The 24,578-nt window shown below is 34.6% G+C and overlaps 2 protein-coding genes across 3 annotated transcripts in view; both read left to right on the top strand.

Moving 5' to 3' along the window:
- LOC148956702 (protein-lysine N-methyltransferase SMYD4-like) overlaps positions 1-12,142 on the top strand; it is a 70,934-nt gene extending 58,792 nt beyond the window's left edge. For both annotated transcript variants that reach the window (XM_089086825.1, XM_089086833.1), the window contains exon 4: positions 9,418-12,142. In XM_089086825.1, the coding sequence (XP_088942951.1) occupies positions 9,418-10,437 (1,020 nt within the window). In that variant the 3' untranslated portion in view covers positions 10,438-12,142. The remainder of the gene's footprint in view (positions 1-9,417) is intronic.
- Positions 12,143-21,142: 9,000 nt separating this feature from the next.
- LOC148956701 (beta-1,3-galactosyltransferase 1-like) overlaps positions 21,143-24,578 on the top strand; it is a 4,410-nt gene continuing 974 nt past the window's right edge. The window contains exon 1 of the mRNA XM_089091773.1: positions 21,143-23,232. Within this exon, the coding sequence (XP_088947899.1) occupies positions 22,216-23,232 (1,017 nt within the window). The 5' untranslated portion in view covers positions 21,143-22,215. The remainder of the gene's footprint in view (positions 23,233-24,578) is intronic.

The raw sequence follows: 24,578 nt of genomic DNA, 5'->3' as shown, positions 1-24,578 counted from the left end.
TAGACCACACTGCTTTTCCATTTACAAAAAATTTTTAAACAAGAAAAACGGGTTTTAATTTTCTATAAATTATTAATTAATTTTTTTGTATTTCACTGCTTTATAGAAAATTAAAACCCGTTTTTCTTGTTTAAAAATTTTTTGTTGTAATCCCTTGTTAAAATATATACAAATATTTTTGCAATTACTGGTTTTTTTCTGTTTACGTAAACATTTTCAGGTATTTCACTTTTTTGAATCAAAACATTAAAATTATTTTTCAGGTACTGGAAGTATTTTTGCAGTTTATATAATAACTTTAGCGATCCTGAACTGAACTTACAAATTTTCAACTTTTCTTCATTTCTTAAAAAGACATTGTACTTATAAGAAAAGAAGTTAGGTAATGATGTTTTTCTAACAAAAAAAACTTTCTACTATACTTCAAACTTCTGGTTTTGTTTTTTAAGGTTTTTGAATTGTTGTAATCCCTTGTTAAAATATATACAAACATTTTTGGAATTACCAGTTTTTTGCTCTTTATGCAATTTAGTGTCTTAAATTGCTCTTAGCAACTTGTCCATACATAAAAATCTATAATTTTTCCACATCAGTGACGTCATTGCAATACTGATGGTTATAAAAATGATGTCACTCACAAAAACATTTTCCCCCAGGATTAAGGCTCTTAACGAATTTTCTCAGACTTTTGACTTATCTAGATGTTTTTTTATGCAAGAATTTCTCAGGATACCAATTTTCCCGAAAAAATATGAAGCCGTTTTCGAGAAAAATAAATAAATACACAATTATTGCTCACTTATAAAGATAGTATATTCTTGCAGTTACCAGCTTTTGCTCTTTACGTAATTTAATATCTTCTCAAACTGTGGCTTTTCTAAGATGTTTGATTAGTGAATCAAGTCCGAGTTCTAACACCGATTTCTACTTAGCTTCAAACTTTTGGTTTTATTTTTTAAAGTTTTTGAATTGTTGTAATCCCTTGTTAAAATATATACAAATATTTTTGCAATTACGTTTTTTGCTCTTTACATAATTAATGTCTTTTCATACTGTATCTTTTCAAAGATATTTGATTATTAAAGAAAATCCAATTTCTAACAACGATTTCTACGAAGCTTCAGTTTTTTGGTTTTCTTTTTCAAAGTTTTGGATTTATCGTAATCCCTTGTTAAAATATGTAACAAATATTTTTGCAATTACCAGTTTTTTGCTCTTTATGCAATTTAATGTCTTTTCGTACTGTTTCTGTTCAAAGATATTTGATATTTTATATATATATATATATATATATATATATATATATATATATATATATATATATATATATATATATATATATATATATATATATATATATATATATATATATATATATATATATATATATATATATATATATATATATATATATATATATATATATATATATATATATATATATATATATATATATATGTTTGAAACTTAGGGTTTTCTTTTTTATGGTGTTCGAATTGTTGTAATCCCTTGCCAAATAGAGAATCATCATTTGTAATAATTGCAAATTTTTGGTTTTTGGGCCTTCCTACTAACATTATATAACTGGTTGCGTTGAGACCTGTAAGCTTTATGACGTAGGGAGTTCATTTTATCTTACAAAAAAAACTAATGTAAAAATTTTCTGTTATTTCACTATTTTGAATTAAAGCACTAAAATTATTCCTCAGGCACCGTAAGTATTTTTGCAGTTTACATAATAACATTAGCGATTCTAAACTGAACTTAAAAATTTTCAACTTCTTTTCATTTAAGAAATAAGATAATGATGTTTTTCTAACAAACAACTGATAGCTAACAAACAACTGTTTAGTTTTTTTTAACAAACAACTGTAAGTTATTAGTACAAAATCGGTGTTATATATTACGTCACGTCACCTACTGCGTTATATATGGTTATTAGTAGACAATCGGTGTTAGAAATCGGACTTGCTTCAAAAATCAAATATCTTATAAAAGATGCAATATGAAACGACATCAAAAATGCAGTTTTCTTTGTATAAAGTTATTCTATTTTTAAATTTTATTGTTTTTTAATTAAAAAGACATTTTTAAAATAATTCTTTTGATCTCCTCAGGCTCGTAAATTTTGATTGGTAAGACTAAACTTAATGAAACTTTATTATTTAAAATCAGCATAAAAATTCGATTCTTTTGATGTATCTATTGGTATAAAAATTCCGTATTTTATAGTTTCGGTTACTATTGAGACGAGTCTCTCTTACTTTACAGTTTGTTACTAATAACTTTTCGATTGTTTAAAAAATCAAACATCTATGGAAAGACTGCAGTATGAAAAGACATCAAAAATGCAGTTTTTTTTTTGTAAAAAGTGATTCTATTCTTAATGCTTTTTTTCATATTAAAAAAGGCACTAAAACTTTTAATTTTTGTTCAAATGAGCCCTGAGCCCTCTTGTGAAATTCTAGGACCACTGGGTTGATACGATCACCTCTGGGGAGAAAAAACAAACAAACAAATAAACACGCATGGGTGATCTCTCTTCTGGCAAAAAATACCAAATTCCACATTTTTGCAGATAAGAGCTTGAAACCTCTGCAGTAAGGTTCTCTGATGCGCTGAATCTGATGGTGTGATTTTTGTTAAGATTCTATGACTTTTAGGGAGTGGTTCCCACTGAATTCAAAAATAAGGCAAATTTTCTCGTAACTTTTGATGGCTAAAACTAAACTTGATGAAACTTATATATTTAAAACCAGCATAAAAAATTGATTCTTTTGATGTATCTATTGGTATCAAAATTCCGTTTTTTAAAGTTTTGGTTACTGTTGAGACGAGTGACACTTACTCTACAGTTCGATACCACGAACTGTTTGATACTACCAAGGTAATTGAAGCTGTCCTACTTGATCAATCTTTTCGTTGCCCAACGTCACCTTGTCATCTTTACTTATTCCTGGCCTTAGTGACTTGGTCGTTTTAGCCTTAATTTCTAATCCTAATCTAGCACCCTGAACTCGCAAAACCTCTTAAAGTTCATTCATTTTGCTCATACTTTCATCTAGGGTGCTTAAATCGTCAGCATAATATAGGTTCAGGAACGTTTTTCCTCCCCATTTGATTTCGTGTTCTCCCATTGCCTTTGCTAAAAAGACAAATTCCTAAAGACCAATTCCTTCAAAATGATCCATATATAATGAGGATAGATATTCGCTAAAGCTCATCTATCAGCCGAATCTAACGCTTTCTCATAATCTATAAAACAGAAAACTAAGGGTGTTTGATGACTCAGGCACTTCCCAATTATTAACCTAAGTGCAAACGTTTGGTCAACACAGACTCTACCCTTTCTGAAATCACACTGTTCTTCTCTTAAAGCTTTGTCAAGAGCATCTCTAAGTCTAAAAAGTAGCATATTATTATGTAATTTGCTATCTACAGATACCAGGCTAATGCCTATAATTACCACATTCACTCCTATCACCTTTTTTATATATAGGTTTAATTTGAATTTAACTCAATTACCACACTATCAACACCTGGGGCCTTATTATTTTTATTCCTTTTAGTGCTGTCACAAATTCGTCCTCTCAAAATAATTCGTCCTTTACATCCAAGGCGTCACAAACCTTTTCATTTTCCCTTATATCTTTTCATTTAACTCTATCTCGGTTTAGCACAGTCTCAAAATGTTCTGCCTGTTGCTCTTTAACTCTTTCTTTATCACTAATTGTGGCCCCGTTCCTATCTTTAACTGGGACAAGTCCAGATTGACTACTGCCTCTCAATTTATTAACATGCCAGTACAATATTTTACTATTATGCCGTCTAGCTGCATCTTCCAAATCCTAGGCAATTTTATCCATGATCTCCACTTCACACCTCCTTTGTTCATATTTTACTACTTTCTCCACTTTCTTTACATTCTTCTTATTTTCGCATGACCTATCGCTGAGATAATTCTTGTGCAAGTTCTTCTCTGTATTAAACATTTCTTCTAATATTCCTAGCTGCGTTCCTAACTTTCTGCCTTAAGACACCATCAACAACTTCACAAATTATTTTCCTAAAATTATTCTATCCATCTTCTACATTGTTAGATTTTATACCGTGCAGTTTAGTGTTCAACTGTTCCTAGAAAGTTTCCCTCAAATTCTCATCCCGGAGTCTACCAACGTCATAGCTCTCCGGAGGGTAGTTACCCTTCCAGAATTTCACCTTTAAATTAACCCTAGACACTACTAGATGATGATCTTTTTTTTAAGATCAAAACAGCACTCCTATACACCCTAGTATCTTGTATTGATCTTGCAATTCTTCGGTCTACAATAACATAATCAATAAGGTTGGCTCTCTTACCATCATGTGAATACCATGTTAACTTATTGGCCATTTTGTAACCAAATACAGTATTGGTTATAACTAGATTGTTATACCTACACAATTGCAGCAGTCTTTAGCTATTACTGTTTTCTTTTCCTACACCAAATTGGTGAAGGAATAAATTATTTGTAATGATTGTGCTTATTGAATATTATTTAATTATTCCTAGTTTAACGAATAGCTAGTTATGGTTCGAGTAAGCGGGTTTGGGATTATACGGGAAGGAATAGGGAGGGAATGTACACAGCTGCACAACCTAGTGTCTAGAACTATCATGATTGGTTATGCAGGCGCCTAGATCTGAATGTTGATTTTCAGTGTTGCCTGGGTTTTTAGTAAAGTATACATTTATTACAAGGTGCAAGAAAACTTTCAAGGGCAATAACCTATTATTAAACCTTGCGTAATTTTTGTAAGTTTTAAATATATGCGTAAGTTTTAAGTATAAACCTCGCTCTGTACTTTGAGCATTGCAAAAATTGTTGTAAAATTGAGCTATTAAATGCTTGGAAAATATCAGTTGATGTTGGATTTCATTGAATTGAAGGTTACGGAGAAACATCTAGTCATTTTTGTGTGATTTTGCAATCATAAAAAAATGTATTTTTTTTGTGATATAGCCTTTGATTTTTGCAATATAAACTGAATAACTTGTATGAGCCCTAGTGTCTCTCTTGTGAGCCTCTTTAATGGCAAAGTTGTCGAAAGATTCTCCGTTCTTTGTCAAGAACTGGTCGCGCTTCTAATGAATAAAATTTTAGTAATATTTACACTGTGTCGAGAGAACGTAATCTTGACATGCAACCCCTTTTTACTACTGTAGATCTGAAAAGGATACACACCCTGCATACTTATGATGATCATCTTTAACTCTCCACGACTTATTTGTATTTTTATGTCACAAATACCCTCTGATCCTGTTTTCACATCTGCATAATTTCATAATTTCAAACCAGTTGGTCTAGTTCTGATATTTAACATATTTGTTTGAAGGGTTGCCTCAAATGCTTGTCCTACCCAAGTGAGTGAATTTATCTCCAAAACATGGAAATGTCAAGTAAAAAGTGAGTTTCACTGGACAAAATTGGATCCTATTCATTTTTTAAAATGGTTTTCTTTAGCCTTTGCATAGACAGAGTTTTAAACCTTAAGTCTAAACCTGGGGTTAATGTTTTGCAAGTTCTATGAGAAACCATAGTCTATGACTTAAGGGGCCTGATAGCCCTCGTAGCTGCTCTATGAGCAACTCCCGTAGTAGTGTCAATTAAACTTACCAGCTGTATGTGCTGCTCTAAGCAGACGTCTTTGTTGTATGATACTCATCATTTGATTCTTCTCCAGGAGACGATGCTGCCTTAGCGAGATTCTGGTGTCTCAGAAAACCAAAGCGCTGATTTTTTCAGTTTTTTAAATTATTAGAGGGGTATGATTTAAGTACTTTACAAGCCCGGCCATCTGGCGGTTTGTGTTTGATTCGGAAAGTGTTTTTTTCTTATAGTTTTCAGTTGGTAGAAAATGGTTACAGTCAGTTGCAGGCTTGCTTGTTCAGTATGATATATTTAAGGTGCATCATTTAGGTGGATAATGGGGGTAAATAGTTTCGATCTGTTCTTGCAAAAATTCTGTGCTTATGCATTGCTGTCACTATAGTGTATGGATATAGTGTATGGATTGTTAGTGGCCTGAATTTGAATCTACTGAGGAATGTCGTCTTCAATGATACGCTTTTTTTACGGTTGTTTTAATGTCATAGAATCTTCAAACTGGTTATAGCTTGTTGCCTCCTTTGTTGGATAACTGTTTGGTCACTGAAGTCACTGTCACTGAAGTTTGAATGTTACATGAAACTACTACTCCTGACCACTTGCATCTTATATGTGTTCTCAACATTGAATGGCTGTCACCAATGGTGTTATTTCTCCAAAACTTCTCCAAAACTTTCTCCAAAACTTTCGTGGCCTGACGCAACGTCTTCAGATCTTTTAGTGAACCACCTGGGTGTTTGCTGAAGATGTTATTAGTTGTGGTGACAGCATGTCTACGTGTAAATGTAAGAGAAAGCGAGTTTTTGAATTACATAATACTTCCTTTGCTACTATGATTTTTCTGCTACACCAGAGACTGTTCCTTCTATTCTGTCTTGTTGATCTTGTAAAGAATTAGTTCTCTAGGTATGCTTTTTTATATGAATCCATCGTATGAATCTGTTCGTTATTGGCTGCTTCATCTGATCTATGGTGGATATAATAACGATTATTTTGACCATACGTGCCAACCAACTTGCTCTAAACTTCTCCAGTAAGAATGCTTATGTATTATGGTTAGATGTTTCAGCTTCAACTCGTGATAGTTCTAGCTCTCTTTCCTCGGTGGCGGAAGTAATTTGTTACGGTCAGCAATTTGTTGGCCATTGTAACTGAAATTCTTTTGAAGGTTTAGTTCAAGAAAGTTTTGTGACATTAGCTTTGAATTATCGCCCTCAGATCTTTTATTAGCTATTTGAAAACTAAAATCAAATTCAGCTGTAAGTTCTGAATGTTTATTTTCAAACAACTGATGAAATTGTACCGACGTTGTTTTTTCCCTTTTTTTTTTGAAATGTTCTGTTCAACACTTGTTTATCATGAAATTATTTCTGATTCCTTAATGGTGATTGGTCTGGTCCCAAAATAGATAAAGCGCCCGAATGATTCTAGTAACGCAAATAATTTCTGCCCTATAGCTTCGACTGCAACTATATCAAAAGTGCTGGGACATCAGTTGCGGATTTTTCCGGCGTCTCAACGTACTAACATTTTTCAGTTTGTTTATAATGAATGCTGTTCAGTGGAATTTGCCACACTCGTTCTGCTGGCAATTAATCAATATTTGTACCCTCTCTCTCCACCTTTCTTTCGACTGCTTTTTTTTGGTTTACTAGAAAACGTCTTCTGTTTTGACGGGGTTCTGACATTGGTCCATCCTTTCTTCAGCTAATGATGATCCCCATAGAGGTATATTGTCAGCTCTTCCTTTGTTTCGCATTGTGATGACCTTAATAAACGTCTTAGCGCTAGTGGACTTGGTTGTCATATTGGTCTATGTGTATTAACAACTGAATTTATACTGCTGACTTAGTTTTGTTAGCCACTTGCCCCACTGCAATTTTATATTAATCAAGATTTGTATGAATTATGCTGCTGATTATGGTATTCTACAAAACACCCCAAAGACGACATGTTTTGGCCTATGGCATTCTCAGATCCCCCCCCCCTCCTTTTTACTGGTTTGATTGTTATGCAAGGGAATTCTGCCACCTTGTTTTTATTTTAATAAATATTTGTTTGACGATTTTCATATTTGCCATCCTTTCATATTAGTCTATTTCAGAAGAAATATGCTCCTTTGTCAGTCTCTTCATCAATAAAATGTTATTGCAAATTTTCGTCTTTGTTCCTTTTGTACCAATGTTTTGGATTGTCTCTTCTATGCATTCACATAATTCGTAACCCATGTCATCTAAGGGAAGAGCATAAATATTCCCTATGGTTTTGATAAATATTTCAAAATAATTAACTTTGGGTTACCATTTTTTTTTTTTTAAATTACAAACGGGTTACAATAAATAAATAAACAAACATATCATTTAAAAAACACAATCCAATGCATTACTGCATGCCGGACAAAACCCGAAAAAAAAAACACAATAATATTTTCTTTTATTATCTTTTATTTCCTCGGACCCTAATATAACCCAAAAAGGATCAAAAAGGGTCATTGACCGAGGTTCATCCTTTACTAGGCTGCGGCTACCGCTGCATCCATGATGGCCTGGCAGTAATAGTGCTACCAACATATTTTTGAATTTTAATTTGTCTACGTTTCATGCATTCTGGTTTGGCAGAAACTCAACAAGTGTTAGAAATTGGCCAACTTTTTATATACTTTCTTTTATTGCATTACCAATAAATAACACTCAACAAAACGAATAATCTAGCGCAGAGAGACTATTAAAATTTTCTTTGGGGAGGGAAGTGAGCAAGAATTTTGTCGGGAGGTATGGGCAAAATACTGTTCGTGTATATAAATTTTCCCAGAATGAGGGAAAATGGGGGGGGGAGAGGGAGGGTCAAGCTTATAAAGAAGATATCTTTGCGGTGTTGGTTTTTTTTTTTATTCGAGAAAATGCTGTATTTTTCTGACTATGACCAAAGTATGACAGAATGGTCAACGTCTGTATATTTGTGGTCTTCTAAGCGGTCAGGAAGCAAGGGGTTCTGTGTCGGTCCTGCTTCTAGTTTGGAGGAGTCCCTTTGAAATGACTGATTTTTACTGTAATTCCGTTACAAGGAAGGAAGATTCCAATTGGTGAGCTTTGAAGATCTGAGCTACCAAGTGAAGTGAGACAATCCAGCATCTAAAGCGGGCCGGCCTCAAAATGCTGACGAAACAGGGTTTTGCTAGCTAAAAAGCGGCTAAACCAGCTATTTCACTAGTTTAGTATATGGTAAACTCTGGGAGTCAATTTTCGAAAGTAAAGACTTGGACTCCAACACAGGAGAATCACTTATAGGGTCCAGAAGGTTATCTTTTTGGCTCCCAATGTGTACACGTTGGACATCGGATCTGACTTCCCCTCATCATATTTAGTGAAGATCAGTAATTCGAAATTGAATTTTTCCCTTTTCAAGTAATATATTACTTTATGGCTCTGATCAACAGCAAAAAAAAGACATGATCCGAAAAAGATCGAAAGGCTATTATATGGGCAACAGAGGTTATCATTTTATTTATAAAATTGTCTTCGGTCAAATACAAAAAGCACTTAATTATCTAAGAACATTCCCAAGATTATTTTGAAAATTTTACCAAAATTGCACACAGGAACTATACCTTGAACCAGGATTTTGTTAAGAGATCTACAAAATTATTTGTATAAAATGGTTTTTCTGAATTACAACATGTGTTAAGCTAAATAACATTTAACCCCGCTGTCTGAAAGCATGTGGAACCTAAATTGAGAATTTGATTGTAATCTTTGATTTTTCATTTCAGACAATGTATTGTGGAAAACAATGCCAAGGATTGGCTATTCCTATACATAAACTGGAGTGTCGGATATTGCCATCTCTTATGATGCTAGATGTTGGGAAGATGGCGTTCCTTGCTACACGAATATTCGTACTTGCAATGAGTTTTGGCTTTGAAAAACTGAATGATTATGTACTGCAGGTAAATTCAGATGTTTTAGGCGACGGCTGTGAAGATAGTGGTGTTTATTCTTCTAGTAGCTACTTACCTATATTGTACCTTGTTCATAACCGAAAGAAACGAACACAAAGTGATCTTTTTAAACGAAGTGTTACATCAGTTGTCATCGCGGATATTTTTTTCAATGAGGAAATAATTACAGAAGCTTGGAGAAAATTAGCCGCTGAACTTATGCTCTTGCATTTAATGAACTTGCCGTGCAATGCGCATGAAATCTCAGAACTAGTTTTTAATGGTGAAGATGTTCGTTCTAGCTCCCTAGAAGAAATAGGTGCGGCTGCGTTTGCGACGTTAAGTTTGCTCAACCATTCCTGTAATCCGAATGTAGTTCGACATTGTTGTGGCACGACCGGTGTTGTCACTGCCATTCGCACAATTAAAGCTGGAGAACAAATTTTCGATAACTATGGCTATCATTTTGCCATGCATGACTACTCATATAGAAAAAAAGTCCTGAGTGAACAGTATTTCTTTCGTTGCAGCTGTGAGGCTTGTGTTAAAAGTTTTCCAAAGTATCCTGATATTGAACCAGTCGAATCGGTCCAACTACCAGGGGATAGTCCAATTGGTAAAAAATTGGAAATTGTTAGTTCATCCTTTATGGTACTACTTGAACAATTTGTTGCTATGAAGATTGATGAATCCACCCTAGATGATCCACTAGTTTCCGAGATTTATTCAAATTGTGCCGAGCTCCTTTATTTGATGGATACATCTGGAGCCCCGTTTCCATCTCAGCTTTATTGTGATGCTCAAGAGGTTCTTAAACAAATTCTCAGTATGAAAGGCAATGTTCGCATTTGATGTCATGAGTAGTTTGTTGTCCCCCTCTTCAAGTTGCGCTAATAAACTATGTTAAATGTCACTAAATTGTGGCTTAGTGCTCAATTGAAATATAAAAGTTCTTTTACTGCGATTTTTTTTTGGACTGATCTTTGTTGCAGTAAGAATGTAGCAGCATGGCGAAAATTATGAGTGAGAACATGGTTTTGAGATGCGCTATTTCCTCTGTATGTCTTTGCCTTTTTCATCCAACCTTTTTTTTTCACGCCCAGAAGGGAGGGAATAGACCACAGTCAGCCAGGATACTATTTTGGCAGGGGCCCAACTCCTTGCATTCGGGGACCCTTCAGTGTCCACCCCTTCCCATTGCTGCGTTACTGGAGAGCTATTTATCAGGATTTTCGTGAAATTTGACACAAAACTTACAGAAGAAAATTAGAAGACTTTCTTCTTCTCTCTTATAAGCTATTTCAGTCGTTGGACTTAACGCGCTGACATGTCTAGATTTGCAGGTGTCAGCTAAAAGAAACTCAATGTCAGGTGGTATGATAACCAAGAAGAGTCCCGAAAAGTATTTCACATTATTTGTTCCCTTATTGAAAAATATATTATTTAGAAGTGTAGTCGCCATTTATGCTACTTAACTTAATATATTTCGCAATATTTTGTAAAAAAAAAGGAAAGATCGGCTATTACTTTCCCTGAAACATTCGGGTTATATTTTTTTTTTTCGAGTAAGAAAAAAAATTTGATTTAGATTTTACACAGTTTTAGAAACATTGTTTCACGTCCAATGATAAAGATATGTCTAATTTCAATCTAACGCTAAATTATAATGCTTAAGATGAATACTTTGTTTTTGAGAATATATGTAACCTACCAATATGAGAACCTGAGTCATTGAAAATATTCAAGCCTGGTGTAAATTCAGGAGAACAGTTGAAAACTTGTAATTTTAAGGGATCTGGTAGAGTAAAATTGCCCCGTCTGTCGGAACGCACAATAGAGCCACATTAATAATCTAGAGCATCTTTGATTAAAAATTATAAGTACGAAACAATTTTCCTTGACAAACTTTTACTGAAGTCTTGTTTATATCGACAAGCAGGCGTATTGGACATTTTGGGAATTGCAGTAAGAATAGCAACGTAAAAAATACGGTCCATGGACCATAATTGACCTTCAAAGCGTTTACGTTTTGTCTAGGACCAGAATATAAACACTTCAGTTCTATGGTGTTTCTTGCTTACATGGTACTTAGTTCAGGACACAAGTTGAGAGGCAGTTTAACTTTGATATGGCAGACGGTTGCATTCGACAGAAATGGTTAATGATTTTGACAAAGACGATTTGGAGTGAAGAAGGGTCCTATCGTCAGCAATCATGTCCAATGGATTGAAGGTCGGTGTTGATAATATTTAATAAAGATTTTGTCCCGTCCCCTCGACATTTTTTTATGTTCTGGCTATGTTTTTTGCTGAAAGACTTTTGAGACCAAAGATTCCCCAAGTCTGCAACATACCTTGATGAACCAAGAAAGGTGGTAAATTATAGTTAGAAGGCCAGTTTTCTATCTGAACCGTAAAATTCAGTTCTTTTGCCGAGTGTATTTCACGTGCACCTGCAGTTTAAGAAATTGAAGAGCCTGGGAGTTTAGGGTGTTTTTACTGGCCATGTGTCCCATTGATAGGGGCAGGGTGGACTAGGGACTCGGTTAAAATTTCCCTCTTTATGTGAATGCCTCCATTTTTCCTTGGCAGTTTGTTCTGTTATGAAAAGACTGAAGCACTAATGCACACGCAAAATTTCTACGTTTGATCCGAAGAATTTAAACTTAGCGAATTTTTCAATCTGGCAGCTAACTCACCGCTATTTATAAGTTTTGTTTATAAAGTTTTATTAAAAAAAAGAAACAAGTTAAAATTCCATCAAGCTATTAAGTATAACGGCTCTAATGGTATATTGGCTATTTTCAGGATTTTCCCCCTGTTGCTAGTATTTTGGCTATTTTAAAAATAAAGATTAGAAATTTACTAATAACATTCTAAACTTGCAACTTTGTTTCTTTAGCTAATTATCAAAATCTATACAATCCATTTAATACCAAGAATAAACATAGCTCTTTTTTTTTATTTTGTTCACCCTCTTCTGGATTTCTAGCTACTTGTTTCTGTTCTGCCTTTTTTCTTGTCTCAATTCTGAGAATTCTCTTGTACAAGAATAGAGAATATGTAATGGCCTCGGGTGGCTTTGTACTACGGTGAGTTTTCAGTAGTAGTAGTAGTATAATACTTTAATATTAACCTTTCTAATATAACAAGCTTACCATACCCTCAAACCTCTGCTCCCTACTCCATTACTGACCTAATCTTAGTCTCAAACACCCGCTTCTGTAACTTAATATCTCTGAGACCTACTGACCTCAAGGGACTACTTAGAACTATTCCTAATGCTCTATTCCCCCCTTTTCAACTAGTTTTACATGCTTGCCCCACTTTCCCTCTTTTGTTAAGCTACACCCCATTTAAATAAACTCTGAAATAAAAACTGAAATAAAAATAAAACTGACACATTAAACAAGATATGAATCAAAAATATAAGCAAAAACCGATATGTGATAAAATATATGTGAAAAAATTAGTGTTGGGTGATAATTTGATTAAACGATATATCGATATTTTTACTTTTGATATTTGATGATCGATTTATCGATTTCGATATTTCTGATCAGTTTTTTTGCTCAGTTTAACTTTAGGTTATACCCAAGTTCAATAACAAAAATTGTAATTAAAGAGTATTTTGCCCATTTTTTCCAAATGTTGAATAAAATACAAAAAACTTCAATTACATAAATGAATATCACAAAAGCCCTGATTTGGAATTACTCGGGCCCAGCATAAAGAAAAATAAGCTACTGGTTATTTTTGGCTATTCAAAATCAGCAACATGTCAATATTTTTCCCTGAGCATTGGTTCTGCCTTTCAGTGAATAAATTAAAACAATATTTTTTTCAACTGAAAGTAAGGAGCAACATTAAAACTTAAAAGAACAGAAATTGTTCTGTATATGAGGGGGGGGGTAACCTCTCCTCAAAACCTCGCTTTTCACACCGAAGTTTTATTTGTATTTTAAAAATCTCCTTACTTTAATTAAACGGCTCTTGTGTTTCAGGAGTTGTTCTTAAATAATTGGTGCGAAAAGTTAAAATGATCGTAAAGAGTGAGGCTTAAGGAGGGAGATCCCCCCTCATACACGGAGTAATTTCTGTTCGTTTTAATTTTTAATGTTGCCCCTTACTTTTAGTTAAAAAAAATTAGATTTTTTATTTAATTTCTAATTGTTTTTCAAATAATGTCGGAAAATCTGCCTTTTCTATCCACGGAAAATCCCTCCCAAGAAAATTCCTCCTTGGAAAGATCCTCCCGTGTAAGCTCCCCTTACTCCAGACAATTCCACTCCTGCTGGAAATTCCCCCCAGAAAACGTTTTGAGGGCAATTCTGCCTGGAAAATTCTTTTTAGCCTACTTTCGGTTGAAAAAAAAACTTGTTTTTCTTTTAATTTCGAATCATGCCGGAGATCCTCCCTCCGTGGAAAATTTTTCCCTGAAATTCTCTCCTCCCAATTTCTAAGTGGAATGTTTCCCCCGCGTAAAATTCCCACATGGAGAATCTCTCCCGCCGACCCCCCCCCCCACGGAAAAATCCCCCAGACAATTTCAGTTCGTTTCAAAATTTACTCTGGACCATTTCCCTGGAATATCTCCATATGTAAAATTTAATTGGAAAAGAGAAAGTAAGTCAAATAAAAACAATCATACCAGAATTCTTGTAAATTCTCCCGTGTATAGTTTCCCTTTGAAAATTCATCCCCGGAAACTTCACTTCCCACAGAAAATTATCCCCTTGGAAAACTCCCCTGCAAAAAAGTCCCTCAACAGAAAATTAACCTTCCCCAAAAAATGTCGATTTACTTCCCAATAAAAAATACTATATGTAAACACTAGACGAATCCCATAACTTACAACCCTTTCCCCATGGATATGCAGGTTTGTTTCATCCCCTGAGACATGATTCCTTGACCTTTCAACCATGCTGGTCAAAACGGCTATCTCAAAATTTTAATCGGATGACTGGGAAAAAAGATCGGGGGGGGGGGGTAATCTAGTTGCCCTCCAATTGGTCAGGGAACTCGAAGTGTAATTTCAGTTCGAGCAAGCCCTCTCCTGATCTTACATGACCATTGGTTCAATATGATCACCCTGGCATAAAAAAATAAAAAAAATAAAAAGGAACAAATAAACACGCATCCGTGATCTTTCTTCTGGCAAGAATTACAAAAGTAGTAGTAGTAGTCTTTGACTTTTTGGGGGCGTTCCCGCCCTGTCTCGAAAATAATACAAATTTTCTCTGGCTCATAGCTTTTGATGGGTACATGAAACTTGATGAACTTTATATTTCTGGAGCCGGCATAAAAAGCCAATTCATTTGATGTATGTATTATTATCGAAATTCCTTGTTTTGGTGTTTTGGTTGCTATTTGGCCGAGTTGCTTCTTACTTACAGTTTGTTACAACAAACTATTTGATTAACTAATCAGACTTGGAATCCACTCCCAGAAAGGACATTGGTGACGGACATGGACATTAACTTTATGACAACTTCATATAGGTATTTTTGAGACCCATATTCTAAGACTTCCACGACTTGAGTGGATCAGTTTTTCTTAGAACTAAAATCTGGAGAACCATGATAGGTGCAGCTGCTGACGAAGCTTGCCCTGCATTGACTACTGAAACTTCGTCACGTGACCCCCGCAAACTGGTTTGATTCGGTAGTGGCTGAATCACAGGGACTGTCACGGCACTTGCATCTGTTGATATAGATTCTAGTAAGGCCAAACCCATGTCTCTTGCTATTTTACTCTCAACTTGGAGAAGATCGTCAGGGGTAATACACAATTTCTTGAAACGCGGACTGAGGTATGTGGCAGTCGCAATGAGTGTGATCTGAACAAGGTCTATAAGCCTAGAAAATATTTTACCTAGCGAAGCCTTTCGGAGGTTCTCAGCAAAATTTTAGAGTCCATCGTCCCTAAACGTAGTTTGAGAACTGGTTATTCTAACTTATGGATAGAGCTGTGCATATTGTTTATTACCATATCTTCTTCTTCTTCTATTTACACAGGCGGGCTTTTCAGTTGATACTATTTAGCCCTTTTCCTTCACTCTGTGGGCTAGTGCTACTGGCTTGGTTGCCTCTTATTTATTAGATATCCTCAGATATCTTACCGTAGATCTTTTGACTCAAGTAGTTCTAATACAAGATAATAATAAATTTTTAGCATGTGTTCATCTTACTTGATTTTCTTCCAGAAATTTTGACTGTTAAAAGCAAGTGTAGTATTTCATCCTTACAAAAAAAAGAAAAAGAGAAAAGAAGGAACCCTGAATGAATTGTGGTATAAAAATGTATTTTATTCTTGTCTCAGGCTCATGCCCCCCCCCCCACCCACCCATATATGAGTCGAGAGATTGAATACATTATTTTTCTTCTCGGCCATTTGCGAGACAAATTTATATTTTGGATCTTTTCTGCTGAACGTTCAGTGGTAGATACCAGAAAAAGCCTAAGTAATATCGTTTTTGACATCGATATTTACATTTCGATATTCGATATCGACATTTAGTGAGATATATCGATATCGATATCCAATATCACCCAACACTAGAAGAAATGTTAAACACAAGAAAAAGACTTCGGATTTCCTTTAGCGAGAACTAGTAAAAAACGAACTACATAACCATCGCTGTTACCCAAGGCACCCTTCAAAGTGTATCATTGACTCATATTATCAGAGTATTTGTATCAGAGAAAGGTTGAGATGGGTAAGGCACGTTCTGGGGATGAAGGATGACAGATTGACAAAGATTTTTCTTTTCAGCTAAATTTCTTGGGCCAAAATATTTTTCAAAACTGACACCACTTTTTAGGGGCTATTTTCGGAAATTACTATAAATTTATTTTCGAAATAACATTTTACTGTTAAGACTAATGGGAATATTAGTTACAATTTCTGAACCAACAACAAATCACAAATGACAATTTTTCTCTCTTATCAGTTTTTATTTAAGCGTATTTTATTTTTTTTTGTTACTATGGGCCATTTTTCGTTCTTTACTATCTTGCAGCTACCGGTGCAACCATAATGTTTTTGCAAATCAAAGGTTGCCCGGAACGATACATCATTCCAGGATATATAAGAATGCTGTTATTAACGTTAAAAGTAAAGATCATCAACTATTTATGGTTGCAGCGGTAGCTATAGCCTAGTAAAGGACCAACCACGGCTCATACTAACCAAAAATGAAAATACACATTAAAAAAACAAACAAACAAAAAAACAAAAAAACTGCCAAGTGAAGAAAAAATTCCACTTCTGGCTCATTCCGAAATGGTAACTATTATCTAAATTAGTCTTGAAATTAAAATATAGTATGAAAACAAATTTGAGGGAATTTTGAAAAAAAAAGTAAAAAACCTTAAAAAAGTCGTCGGATAGAAAAAAACTACTCCGTTGAAATAGCCAAAAACCTTATATAGAAACTGACAGTCCCCGTCCCTGAACAACAACGAAAATCAACATTGGTAGCACTGATGTATCCTTGTTTTTATTTATTAATTAAAAAAAAAAAACTTCCGAAAAAGAAGTTTTCTAAAGAAAAGTAAAGGTAATATTAAACTTAAGATCAGAAGAAATAGGAACTTCAAATAACTCAAAACAACCAGACATAACTATTGAAGAATAAATGAAAACCTAAATGAACAGAAATTATATAAGCAATCATAGTAAACAAACATACATCAGGTACTAATATAAATGAACAAATAAATCTCAAAACGAGTAAAGCTTAAGTTGAATATGCAAAGCAAGCTTAAAACGAACAAAAATCTTCAAAGAAGAGTTTGGGTTTTGCCTCCTTTGGCTGTAAAAGTCTAAAACCTACTGCGTCATTGGCGCTTTACTGAAAACGAATTATATTACAAATATTTTCTTTTGTACTTAGTTCTACATTGAAAATAAACATAAAAATTACAGTAAAATTATATTTTGAACTGATGAATTTTCAGCAACTAGTATCATTATATATCAAAATTTTAATTAAGAATAATACAGCTTCCCTACAAATAGTAGTTTGGATACTGCCCCCTTCCCTAGCTGTAAAAGTCTAAAGCCTAGTACGTCATTGGTGCTTCACTGAAAACGAAATATATTACAAGCTTTTTCTTTTCCAGTTATTGCAGCATTGAAAATGAAAATAAAATTACAGTGAGATAAAATCTTGAACTGCTGATCTTTCAACAGTTAATAGCATTATATATCAGACATTCAGTTTGATTTTATTTGTACTTTTCAAGATTGTTCAAGACTAATATAGTTTTCAGTAAAGCGCCAATGACGTAGTGGGTTTTAGACTTCTACAGTGAAAGAAGAAGGCAAAACCCAAGCTCTTCTTTGTAGAGATTTTTGTTCGTTTCAAGCTGGATTTGTATATTCAATTTAAGTTTCACCAGTTTTAAGATTTATTTACTCATTTATATTAGTAACTATTGTTTGTTTGTTTCCTATGACTGTTTAATTTAATTTCTGTTCGTTTTGGGTTGGATTTGTACCTCAATAAAAAAATATTTTTGTTCGTTTTAAGCTTGATTTGCATATTCAACTTAAGCTTTATTCGTTTTGAGATTTATTTGTTCATTTATATTAGTACCTGATACATGTTTTTTTGCTATGATTGTATATATAATTTCTGTTCATTTTGGGATGAAACCCAAAACGAACAGAAATTATTCTTTAATAGTAATTTCTGGTTGTGTTGAGTTTGAGTTATTGTAGGTTTCTATTTCTTCTGATCTTATGTTTAATATGGCATTTACTTTTCTTTAGGAAATTTCTCTTCCGGAAAGCTTTTTTGAATTAATTTCTGTTCGTTTTTGATTGGCAAAGTTTCGAGTTTTTCAAAATCCCTAGTTCAAAATATCTTTTTTATTCCAAAGTAAATTAAGAGTTTTGGTAAGAACTAATACATTAGACTGAATATTGGATATATAATGATATAAATTGATGAAAGCTCACCAGCTCAAGAATTGTTTCACCCTGGCCGGATTTAAAGCTTTGACGCCTCGAGGCTCAAGCGTTTTTGCCGCTCCTTTTTTGCAAGATTTTCGGGGATATCCCAAACTTTGGGAATAGCGACAGCCACTGGGCTTAGGGGGCATATTGGTAAATCCTGGTCTGATTTCACTGGAATTTTTATTTTATTTTCATTGTTGTAATAAGAACAAAGGTAAATATTTGTAATAAAATTCCTTTTAGTAAAGCGCCAAATATGCAGTAGGCCTTATACTTTTACCGTTAGAGAAACGGGCAGTAACCATGCTCTTTTTTGTAGTAAAGACACAATTCAGTAGAAGTATATCACCCCTACTTACTTAACACAATCGCGGTCAAACAAACAATCCTTAATCCAGTTTTCACCTGTGTTTAAATTCTGTTCTCCCAATTATTATAAAAAAAAAGTTAAACTAATTTTGCAGAACTTTTTAGCTACTTAAGTTAGAGAATTGGTTATTTAAGTAAGAGAATGATACTTTTACAGTTAGGAAAACGGACAGTAGCCATACTCTTGTTTGTAGTGAAGACGCTATTCATTAGAAGTACATAACCCCAATTTTTTCAGAAAGAATTGGGAAAAAAAACCTTTGGGAATTTTTTTTTATTTAATTTTTTTTTCTTTTTTTTTTATTGCAAAAAGTTTCAAGTTTAAAAAAAAACTCCTTATATCAAAATAGGATTTTTTTCAACATCAAACTTTCAGCAAAGTATCAAAACCAGTATCAAAGTAAAGAAAGGATCATAGTTAACAAGGTATAAAAGTAGACAAAATATCAAAGTAACAATAATTAAGTTCCGTAACTCAGAGCCATTTCCCCGGGGATGGTGGTGGGGGGGGGGGGTTCAAGCCCGGAAGCACAGTTATTTCACCTTTGAACTATTTTGAACAAAATGACTATCTCCAAATTTTGACCGGATGCCTTTTGGGAAAGTGGGGCAAGGGCTAGTTAGCCATTGGTCAATTTTGACTTTTAAAAAAGAGCTTTAAGTTTCAATTCCCCATCGAATGAGCCCCCTCCAAAATTAACACGATCATCGATTGTACAGAACCTTATATGTATATAATGTGCAACTAACATGAGTTACATTCCTTCATCCGGGGGCTAAGGAAGATGTTTAAGCGGCTAAATTACAAAAATTTTAATTTTGGACTATTTTGAATAAAATGGCTATTTCAAAATTTTGATAAGACTCATTTAGAGAAAAAAGGCACAAGAGAGCTTGTTACTTTTTGATCACTTTCGATTCTTAAAAACTTACAACTTACAGCACTTACAATTTTTATCCCGGGTGCTATGGAGGATTTCTCAACCCCTAATTTATAGTAATTTAAATTTTGACTATTTTGAACAAAATTGCTATCTCAGAATTTTTATCGGATGTAGTTGGGGGAAAAGGCGTGGGGGGTGGAGTTAGATACCCTCCGATCACTTTTAATGACTCTTAAAAAGGAAACTAGAACTTTCAATTTGCAGTCAAACGAGTCATGTCTGAAGTTTATACGACTACCCCTTACATATAACCTTATATGCCCTCGGGGCATAGCTTAAAGCAGTTGCCCCCGGGCTCTGGGGGGATGTGTCGACCCCGGACTTTTTGTTATTTATCTTTAAACAATTTTGAACAAAATAGCTGTTTCAAAATTTTGATTGAATGCATTTGAGGGAAAAGAGCCTTGGGGGGGACTAGTTGCCCTCCAATGACTTTTGACTCTTGAGAAGGGCACTAGAAATTATGATTTACAAAATAAGCCCTCTCCGAAGTTTATACGACTATATCTTCCATAAAATCCTTATATGCCCCCAGGGCACATTTTACAACATTTGCCCCCGAATTCCGGGGGGGGGGCTATTTTATGCCTGGAGTTTTGTTATATTATCTTTGGTCTATTTTGAACAAAATAACTATATAATAATTCGATTGGACGCATTTGGGGAAAAGAAGGTTGGGAGGGGGGGGGGGCTAGTCGCCATCGGATAACTTTTGGCTCTTAAAAGGTGAATTAGAACTTTTCGATTTCTAATCATTTTATTCCCCTCCAAAGTTTATACGACCACCTCTTCCACTAGAACCTTATATGCCCCCGCAGCATAAGTTAAAACCTTTTTTCTGGCTCTGGTGGGGAGAAGGGAGGTATGTTGACAACGAAGTTTTTGTTATCTTATATTTGGACTATTTCAAACAAATTGGCTATCTCAAAATTTTCATTTGATAGATTTGGGGAAAAGAGGGTGTTTGTGTCGGGGAGGGGGGTAGATGCCCTCCGTTAACTTTTGATTTATAAAGGGGCAACTAGATATTTCAATTTCCAATTAAATGAGCCACCTTCGAAGTTTATACGACCCTTACATAAAAACTTTATACGCCTCCGGGGCATAACTTAAAACACTTGCCCCGGGGCTCTGGGGTTAGGTCGACCCCGGAGTTTTGTTATCTGATGTATGAACTATTTAAAAAAAATAGCTACCTCAAAATTTGTAAGAACCATATATGCCCCGGAGTATAACTTACAACGCCTGCCCCCCGGGCCGGGGGGGGGGAGTCGTTGACACCGGATTTTTTCTTGTGTGACCTGTGAACTATTTTTAACAAAATGGCTATCTCAAAACTTTTATGAGATGGGTTTTGGAAAAAAAGGACGTGGAGTGGCTAGTTGCCGTCGGATCTCTTTTGACTCTTAAATAATGAACTAGAACTTTCAGTTTCCAATCAAATGAGCCCTCTCTGAATTTTATATCAAAATCCCTTTCATAAGAACCATATATGCCCCATGGACATAACTTACAACGCCTGTCCCCGGGCCCTAGGGGGTTGTGTCGACACCTGAGTCTTGTTATCTGACCTTTGAACTATTTAACAAAAATGGTTATCTCAAAATTTGTATCGGATGGGTTTGGGGAAAAAAGGACAATAGAGGGGGACTAACTACCTTCCGATCTCTTTTGACTCTTAAAAAGTGAACTAGAACTTTCAATTTCCATTCAAATGGCCTCTCTAAAGTCTATACGTGCATTCCTTCTATAAGAACCACATAAGCCCCCAGTGAATAACTTACAACGCCCCAGGCCCTGGGGGGTTGTTTCGACCCCGGAGTTTTCGTTATGTGATCTTTGAACTATTTTTAACAAAGTAACTATCTCAAAGTTTGTATCAGATGGGTTTGGGGAAAAAAGGGCGTGCGAGGGGGTAGGGCTAGTTCCCATCGGATATCTTTTGACTTTTAAAAAGTGAACTAGAACTTTCAATTTCCACTGTCATCACTATAGCTTCCAATATTCTAATCTTGGTTCGCAAACTTATCTTCTTATTCTTCCATAAAATTCTCTCATTACTATTCTATTATACTTTTAACATTTTCACTGCTCCAATAATAAAAACTACGTCATAATAAAACTATGTTATGACTTCAGTAAAACTTTTATGACACACGACCCATAGCAAAAAAGAAAATGTGTTTTAAAAAAAACTGGTAATTGAGAAAAAATTCTTAGTCCCGGAAATAATTTCTTAGACCACACTGGCTAAGCATGACAAAACGAAAAAATTGCTAGCTCAAAGCTTTGTCGCAATCCCAAAGTTTCAGATCTTATTAGCCGCACGTTATGATAGGGTTTATCAGAAATATATGATAGATATTTCAAGGCCGAGAAATGTGTCGAAACGGAAGTTTCAACGGAAGTTTTTCATTATGATTGGTGCCATATTTGTTGTGACTATTATTGGATTTATCTTGTTCATTCTGTACGAGGCACTAAAGAAAAAGACAGTTCAATTTCCCTGGAATGTTAACCAAAGTCGGGATGTAAGCCTCTATATAAGCCCCCACAATAATACAGCCATTATCCCCAACGGAGATCTGTGTAAGACAGCGCTCCCACACATACTAGTCATTGTTCCATCTGCCATTGACAATATTGATGCTCGTTTAGCTATTCGTCAGACGTGGGGATCTGCTTTTAAACATTCTAGTTATAATGGACACAACATAGTTTTGGCTTTTATTCTTGGGAGGCCTTTAAATTCTAGTCTTGAAAGCCAAATCATTGCTGAGAACGATGCTTTTAATGACATTATACAAGAAGACTTTATTGACACGTACCAAAATCTTACTCTTAAGTCAGTTATGTTATTGAAATGGGCTGATACATATTGCAAAGGAGCTGAATTTGTGTTAAAAGTTGACGATGATATTTATCTGCATTTAGATAACCTATTGAACATGCTGAACTTGTATGGAAAGAAAAGGTTGATTGGTGGCAGCTTGTTTAGTAATGCAGCTCCAATTCGTTCCCCGTCCTCAAAATGGTACTGTCCTAAACATATTTTTCCAGGCTCTGTGTATCCTCCCTATGTGTCAGGCACTACATATGTCATGAGCGGGGATATAATTCATAGCCTCTACGAAACCGCATTATCCACACCCTTAGTGCATTTGGAAGATGTATTTTTAACGGGTATTGTTGCTAAGAAATTAAACATTTCCCCAGTTCATTTTAGTCTAATTAATCACAGGAAAGTGGAGCTCAAAGCATGTGAATATAAAAAGTATGTTTCTGTGCATCAAGTGCAACCTTTGGAGATGAAATTTATATGGAATGAATTGCGGCTACCTGCCCTTTGTTCTAAAACTCCATTTATAAAAAAATAAAATAAAATTAGTGTTCTAAATCAACAAAATAAAAGCCTTTAAAAAAATTCAAGTGCGATTAGAAAGTAGTGTAATTAGTACAAATTATCTGAGTTTACCATGTTTCGCTTGCCCTGTCCTTATAAAATTTGTGTTCAAAATAAAAAATAAAAGTTACCCTTTCATCGTTACTTCAAAATGTTCTTATTTTAGTTTCTTTGTTTGTTTTAAACCTTTTTTTTTATATTATCCTATTGGCTAGAAGTTACGGTTATGATGCTATTCATTAGCGTGTATACGAAGATGCGGTTATTTGTCAAAAAATTGATTTTATTTTAAATTATGTGTTTTGTTAATTACAAGAGTAAATAGATGTAGCAATTTCTTTTAAAATAAACCTTTAAAAAGATCTTTAGCCTGTTCCAGAGCTCCAATAGCAGTGGAGGAAGAACGGGAACAATATATCAAGGCTACCCATGCAAAAAAAGTGATTTTCTTTCTTTTATTAGCCAATACGGTATGTAGTTTTCATGACTGTTAGTTTTCTGAATAGTTTTTTTTTGCCAAAACACGTTTTTTTTCAAAAACCTTTTTTTTTTACTATGGGTTGTGTTTTATAACAGTTTTACTGAGATCATCACATAGTTTTGTTATGACGTAGTTTTTATTATGGGAGGAGTGAAGATGTTAACAGTACAATAGCCAAGGCTCAGGGTGTTTTTTCACAGTTGAAATTTTTTTGGAAGAATAAGATAAGTCTGCGAACCAAGATTGGAATATTGGAAGCTATAGTGATGACAGTGGTCAAATGTGGTCCTGAAGCATGGAAAATCTGAGAAATGGAGGAATATTTGCAAGATATTTTGCGCTTATAACGTCATTCAGCATCCTGTATACGAAGATACAGGTTATGGCAACCCCCAACCCCCCAGGGTCGACACAACCCCCCAGGGCCCGAGGAGAAACGTTGTAATTATGCTCTGGGGGCATATATGGCTCTTATGGAAGGGATGCTCGTATAAACTTCAGAGAGGGTTCATTTGACTGGAAATTGAAAGTTATTTTTCACTTTTTAAGAGTCAAAAGAGATCGGGTGGCCAATAGACCCCCTTCCCTCCACACCCTTTTTTCCTCAAACCCATCCAATAAGAACTTTGAAATAGCAATTTCTTAGAAATATTTCAAAGATCATATTACAAAAACTCTGGGATCAACATAGCCTCCCAAGGCCCAGAAGCCTGCATCTTAAGTTATGCCCTGAGGGCATATATGGTTCTTATGGAAGGGATGCTTGTATAAACTTCAGAGAGTGCTCATTTGATTGGAAATTGAAAGTGCTAGTTTAGTTTCAGTTCTAGTCT

Source organism: Artemia sp. Qi Xiang Cuo, chromosome 1, assembly GCF_049724085.1.
Source record: "Artemia sp. Qi Xiang Cuo chromosome 1, ASM4972408v1, whole genome shotgun sequence".
In the NCBI taxonomy this organism is placed as follows: domain Eukaryota; kingdom Metazoa; phylum Arthropoda; class Branchiopoda; order Anostraca; family Artemiidae; genus Artemia; species Artemia sp. Qi Xiang Cuo.
The sequence above is the reverse complement of the archived record's forward strand: the minus strand, read 5'-3'. Positions and strand labels throughout refer to the sequence as shown.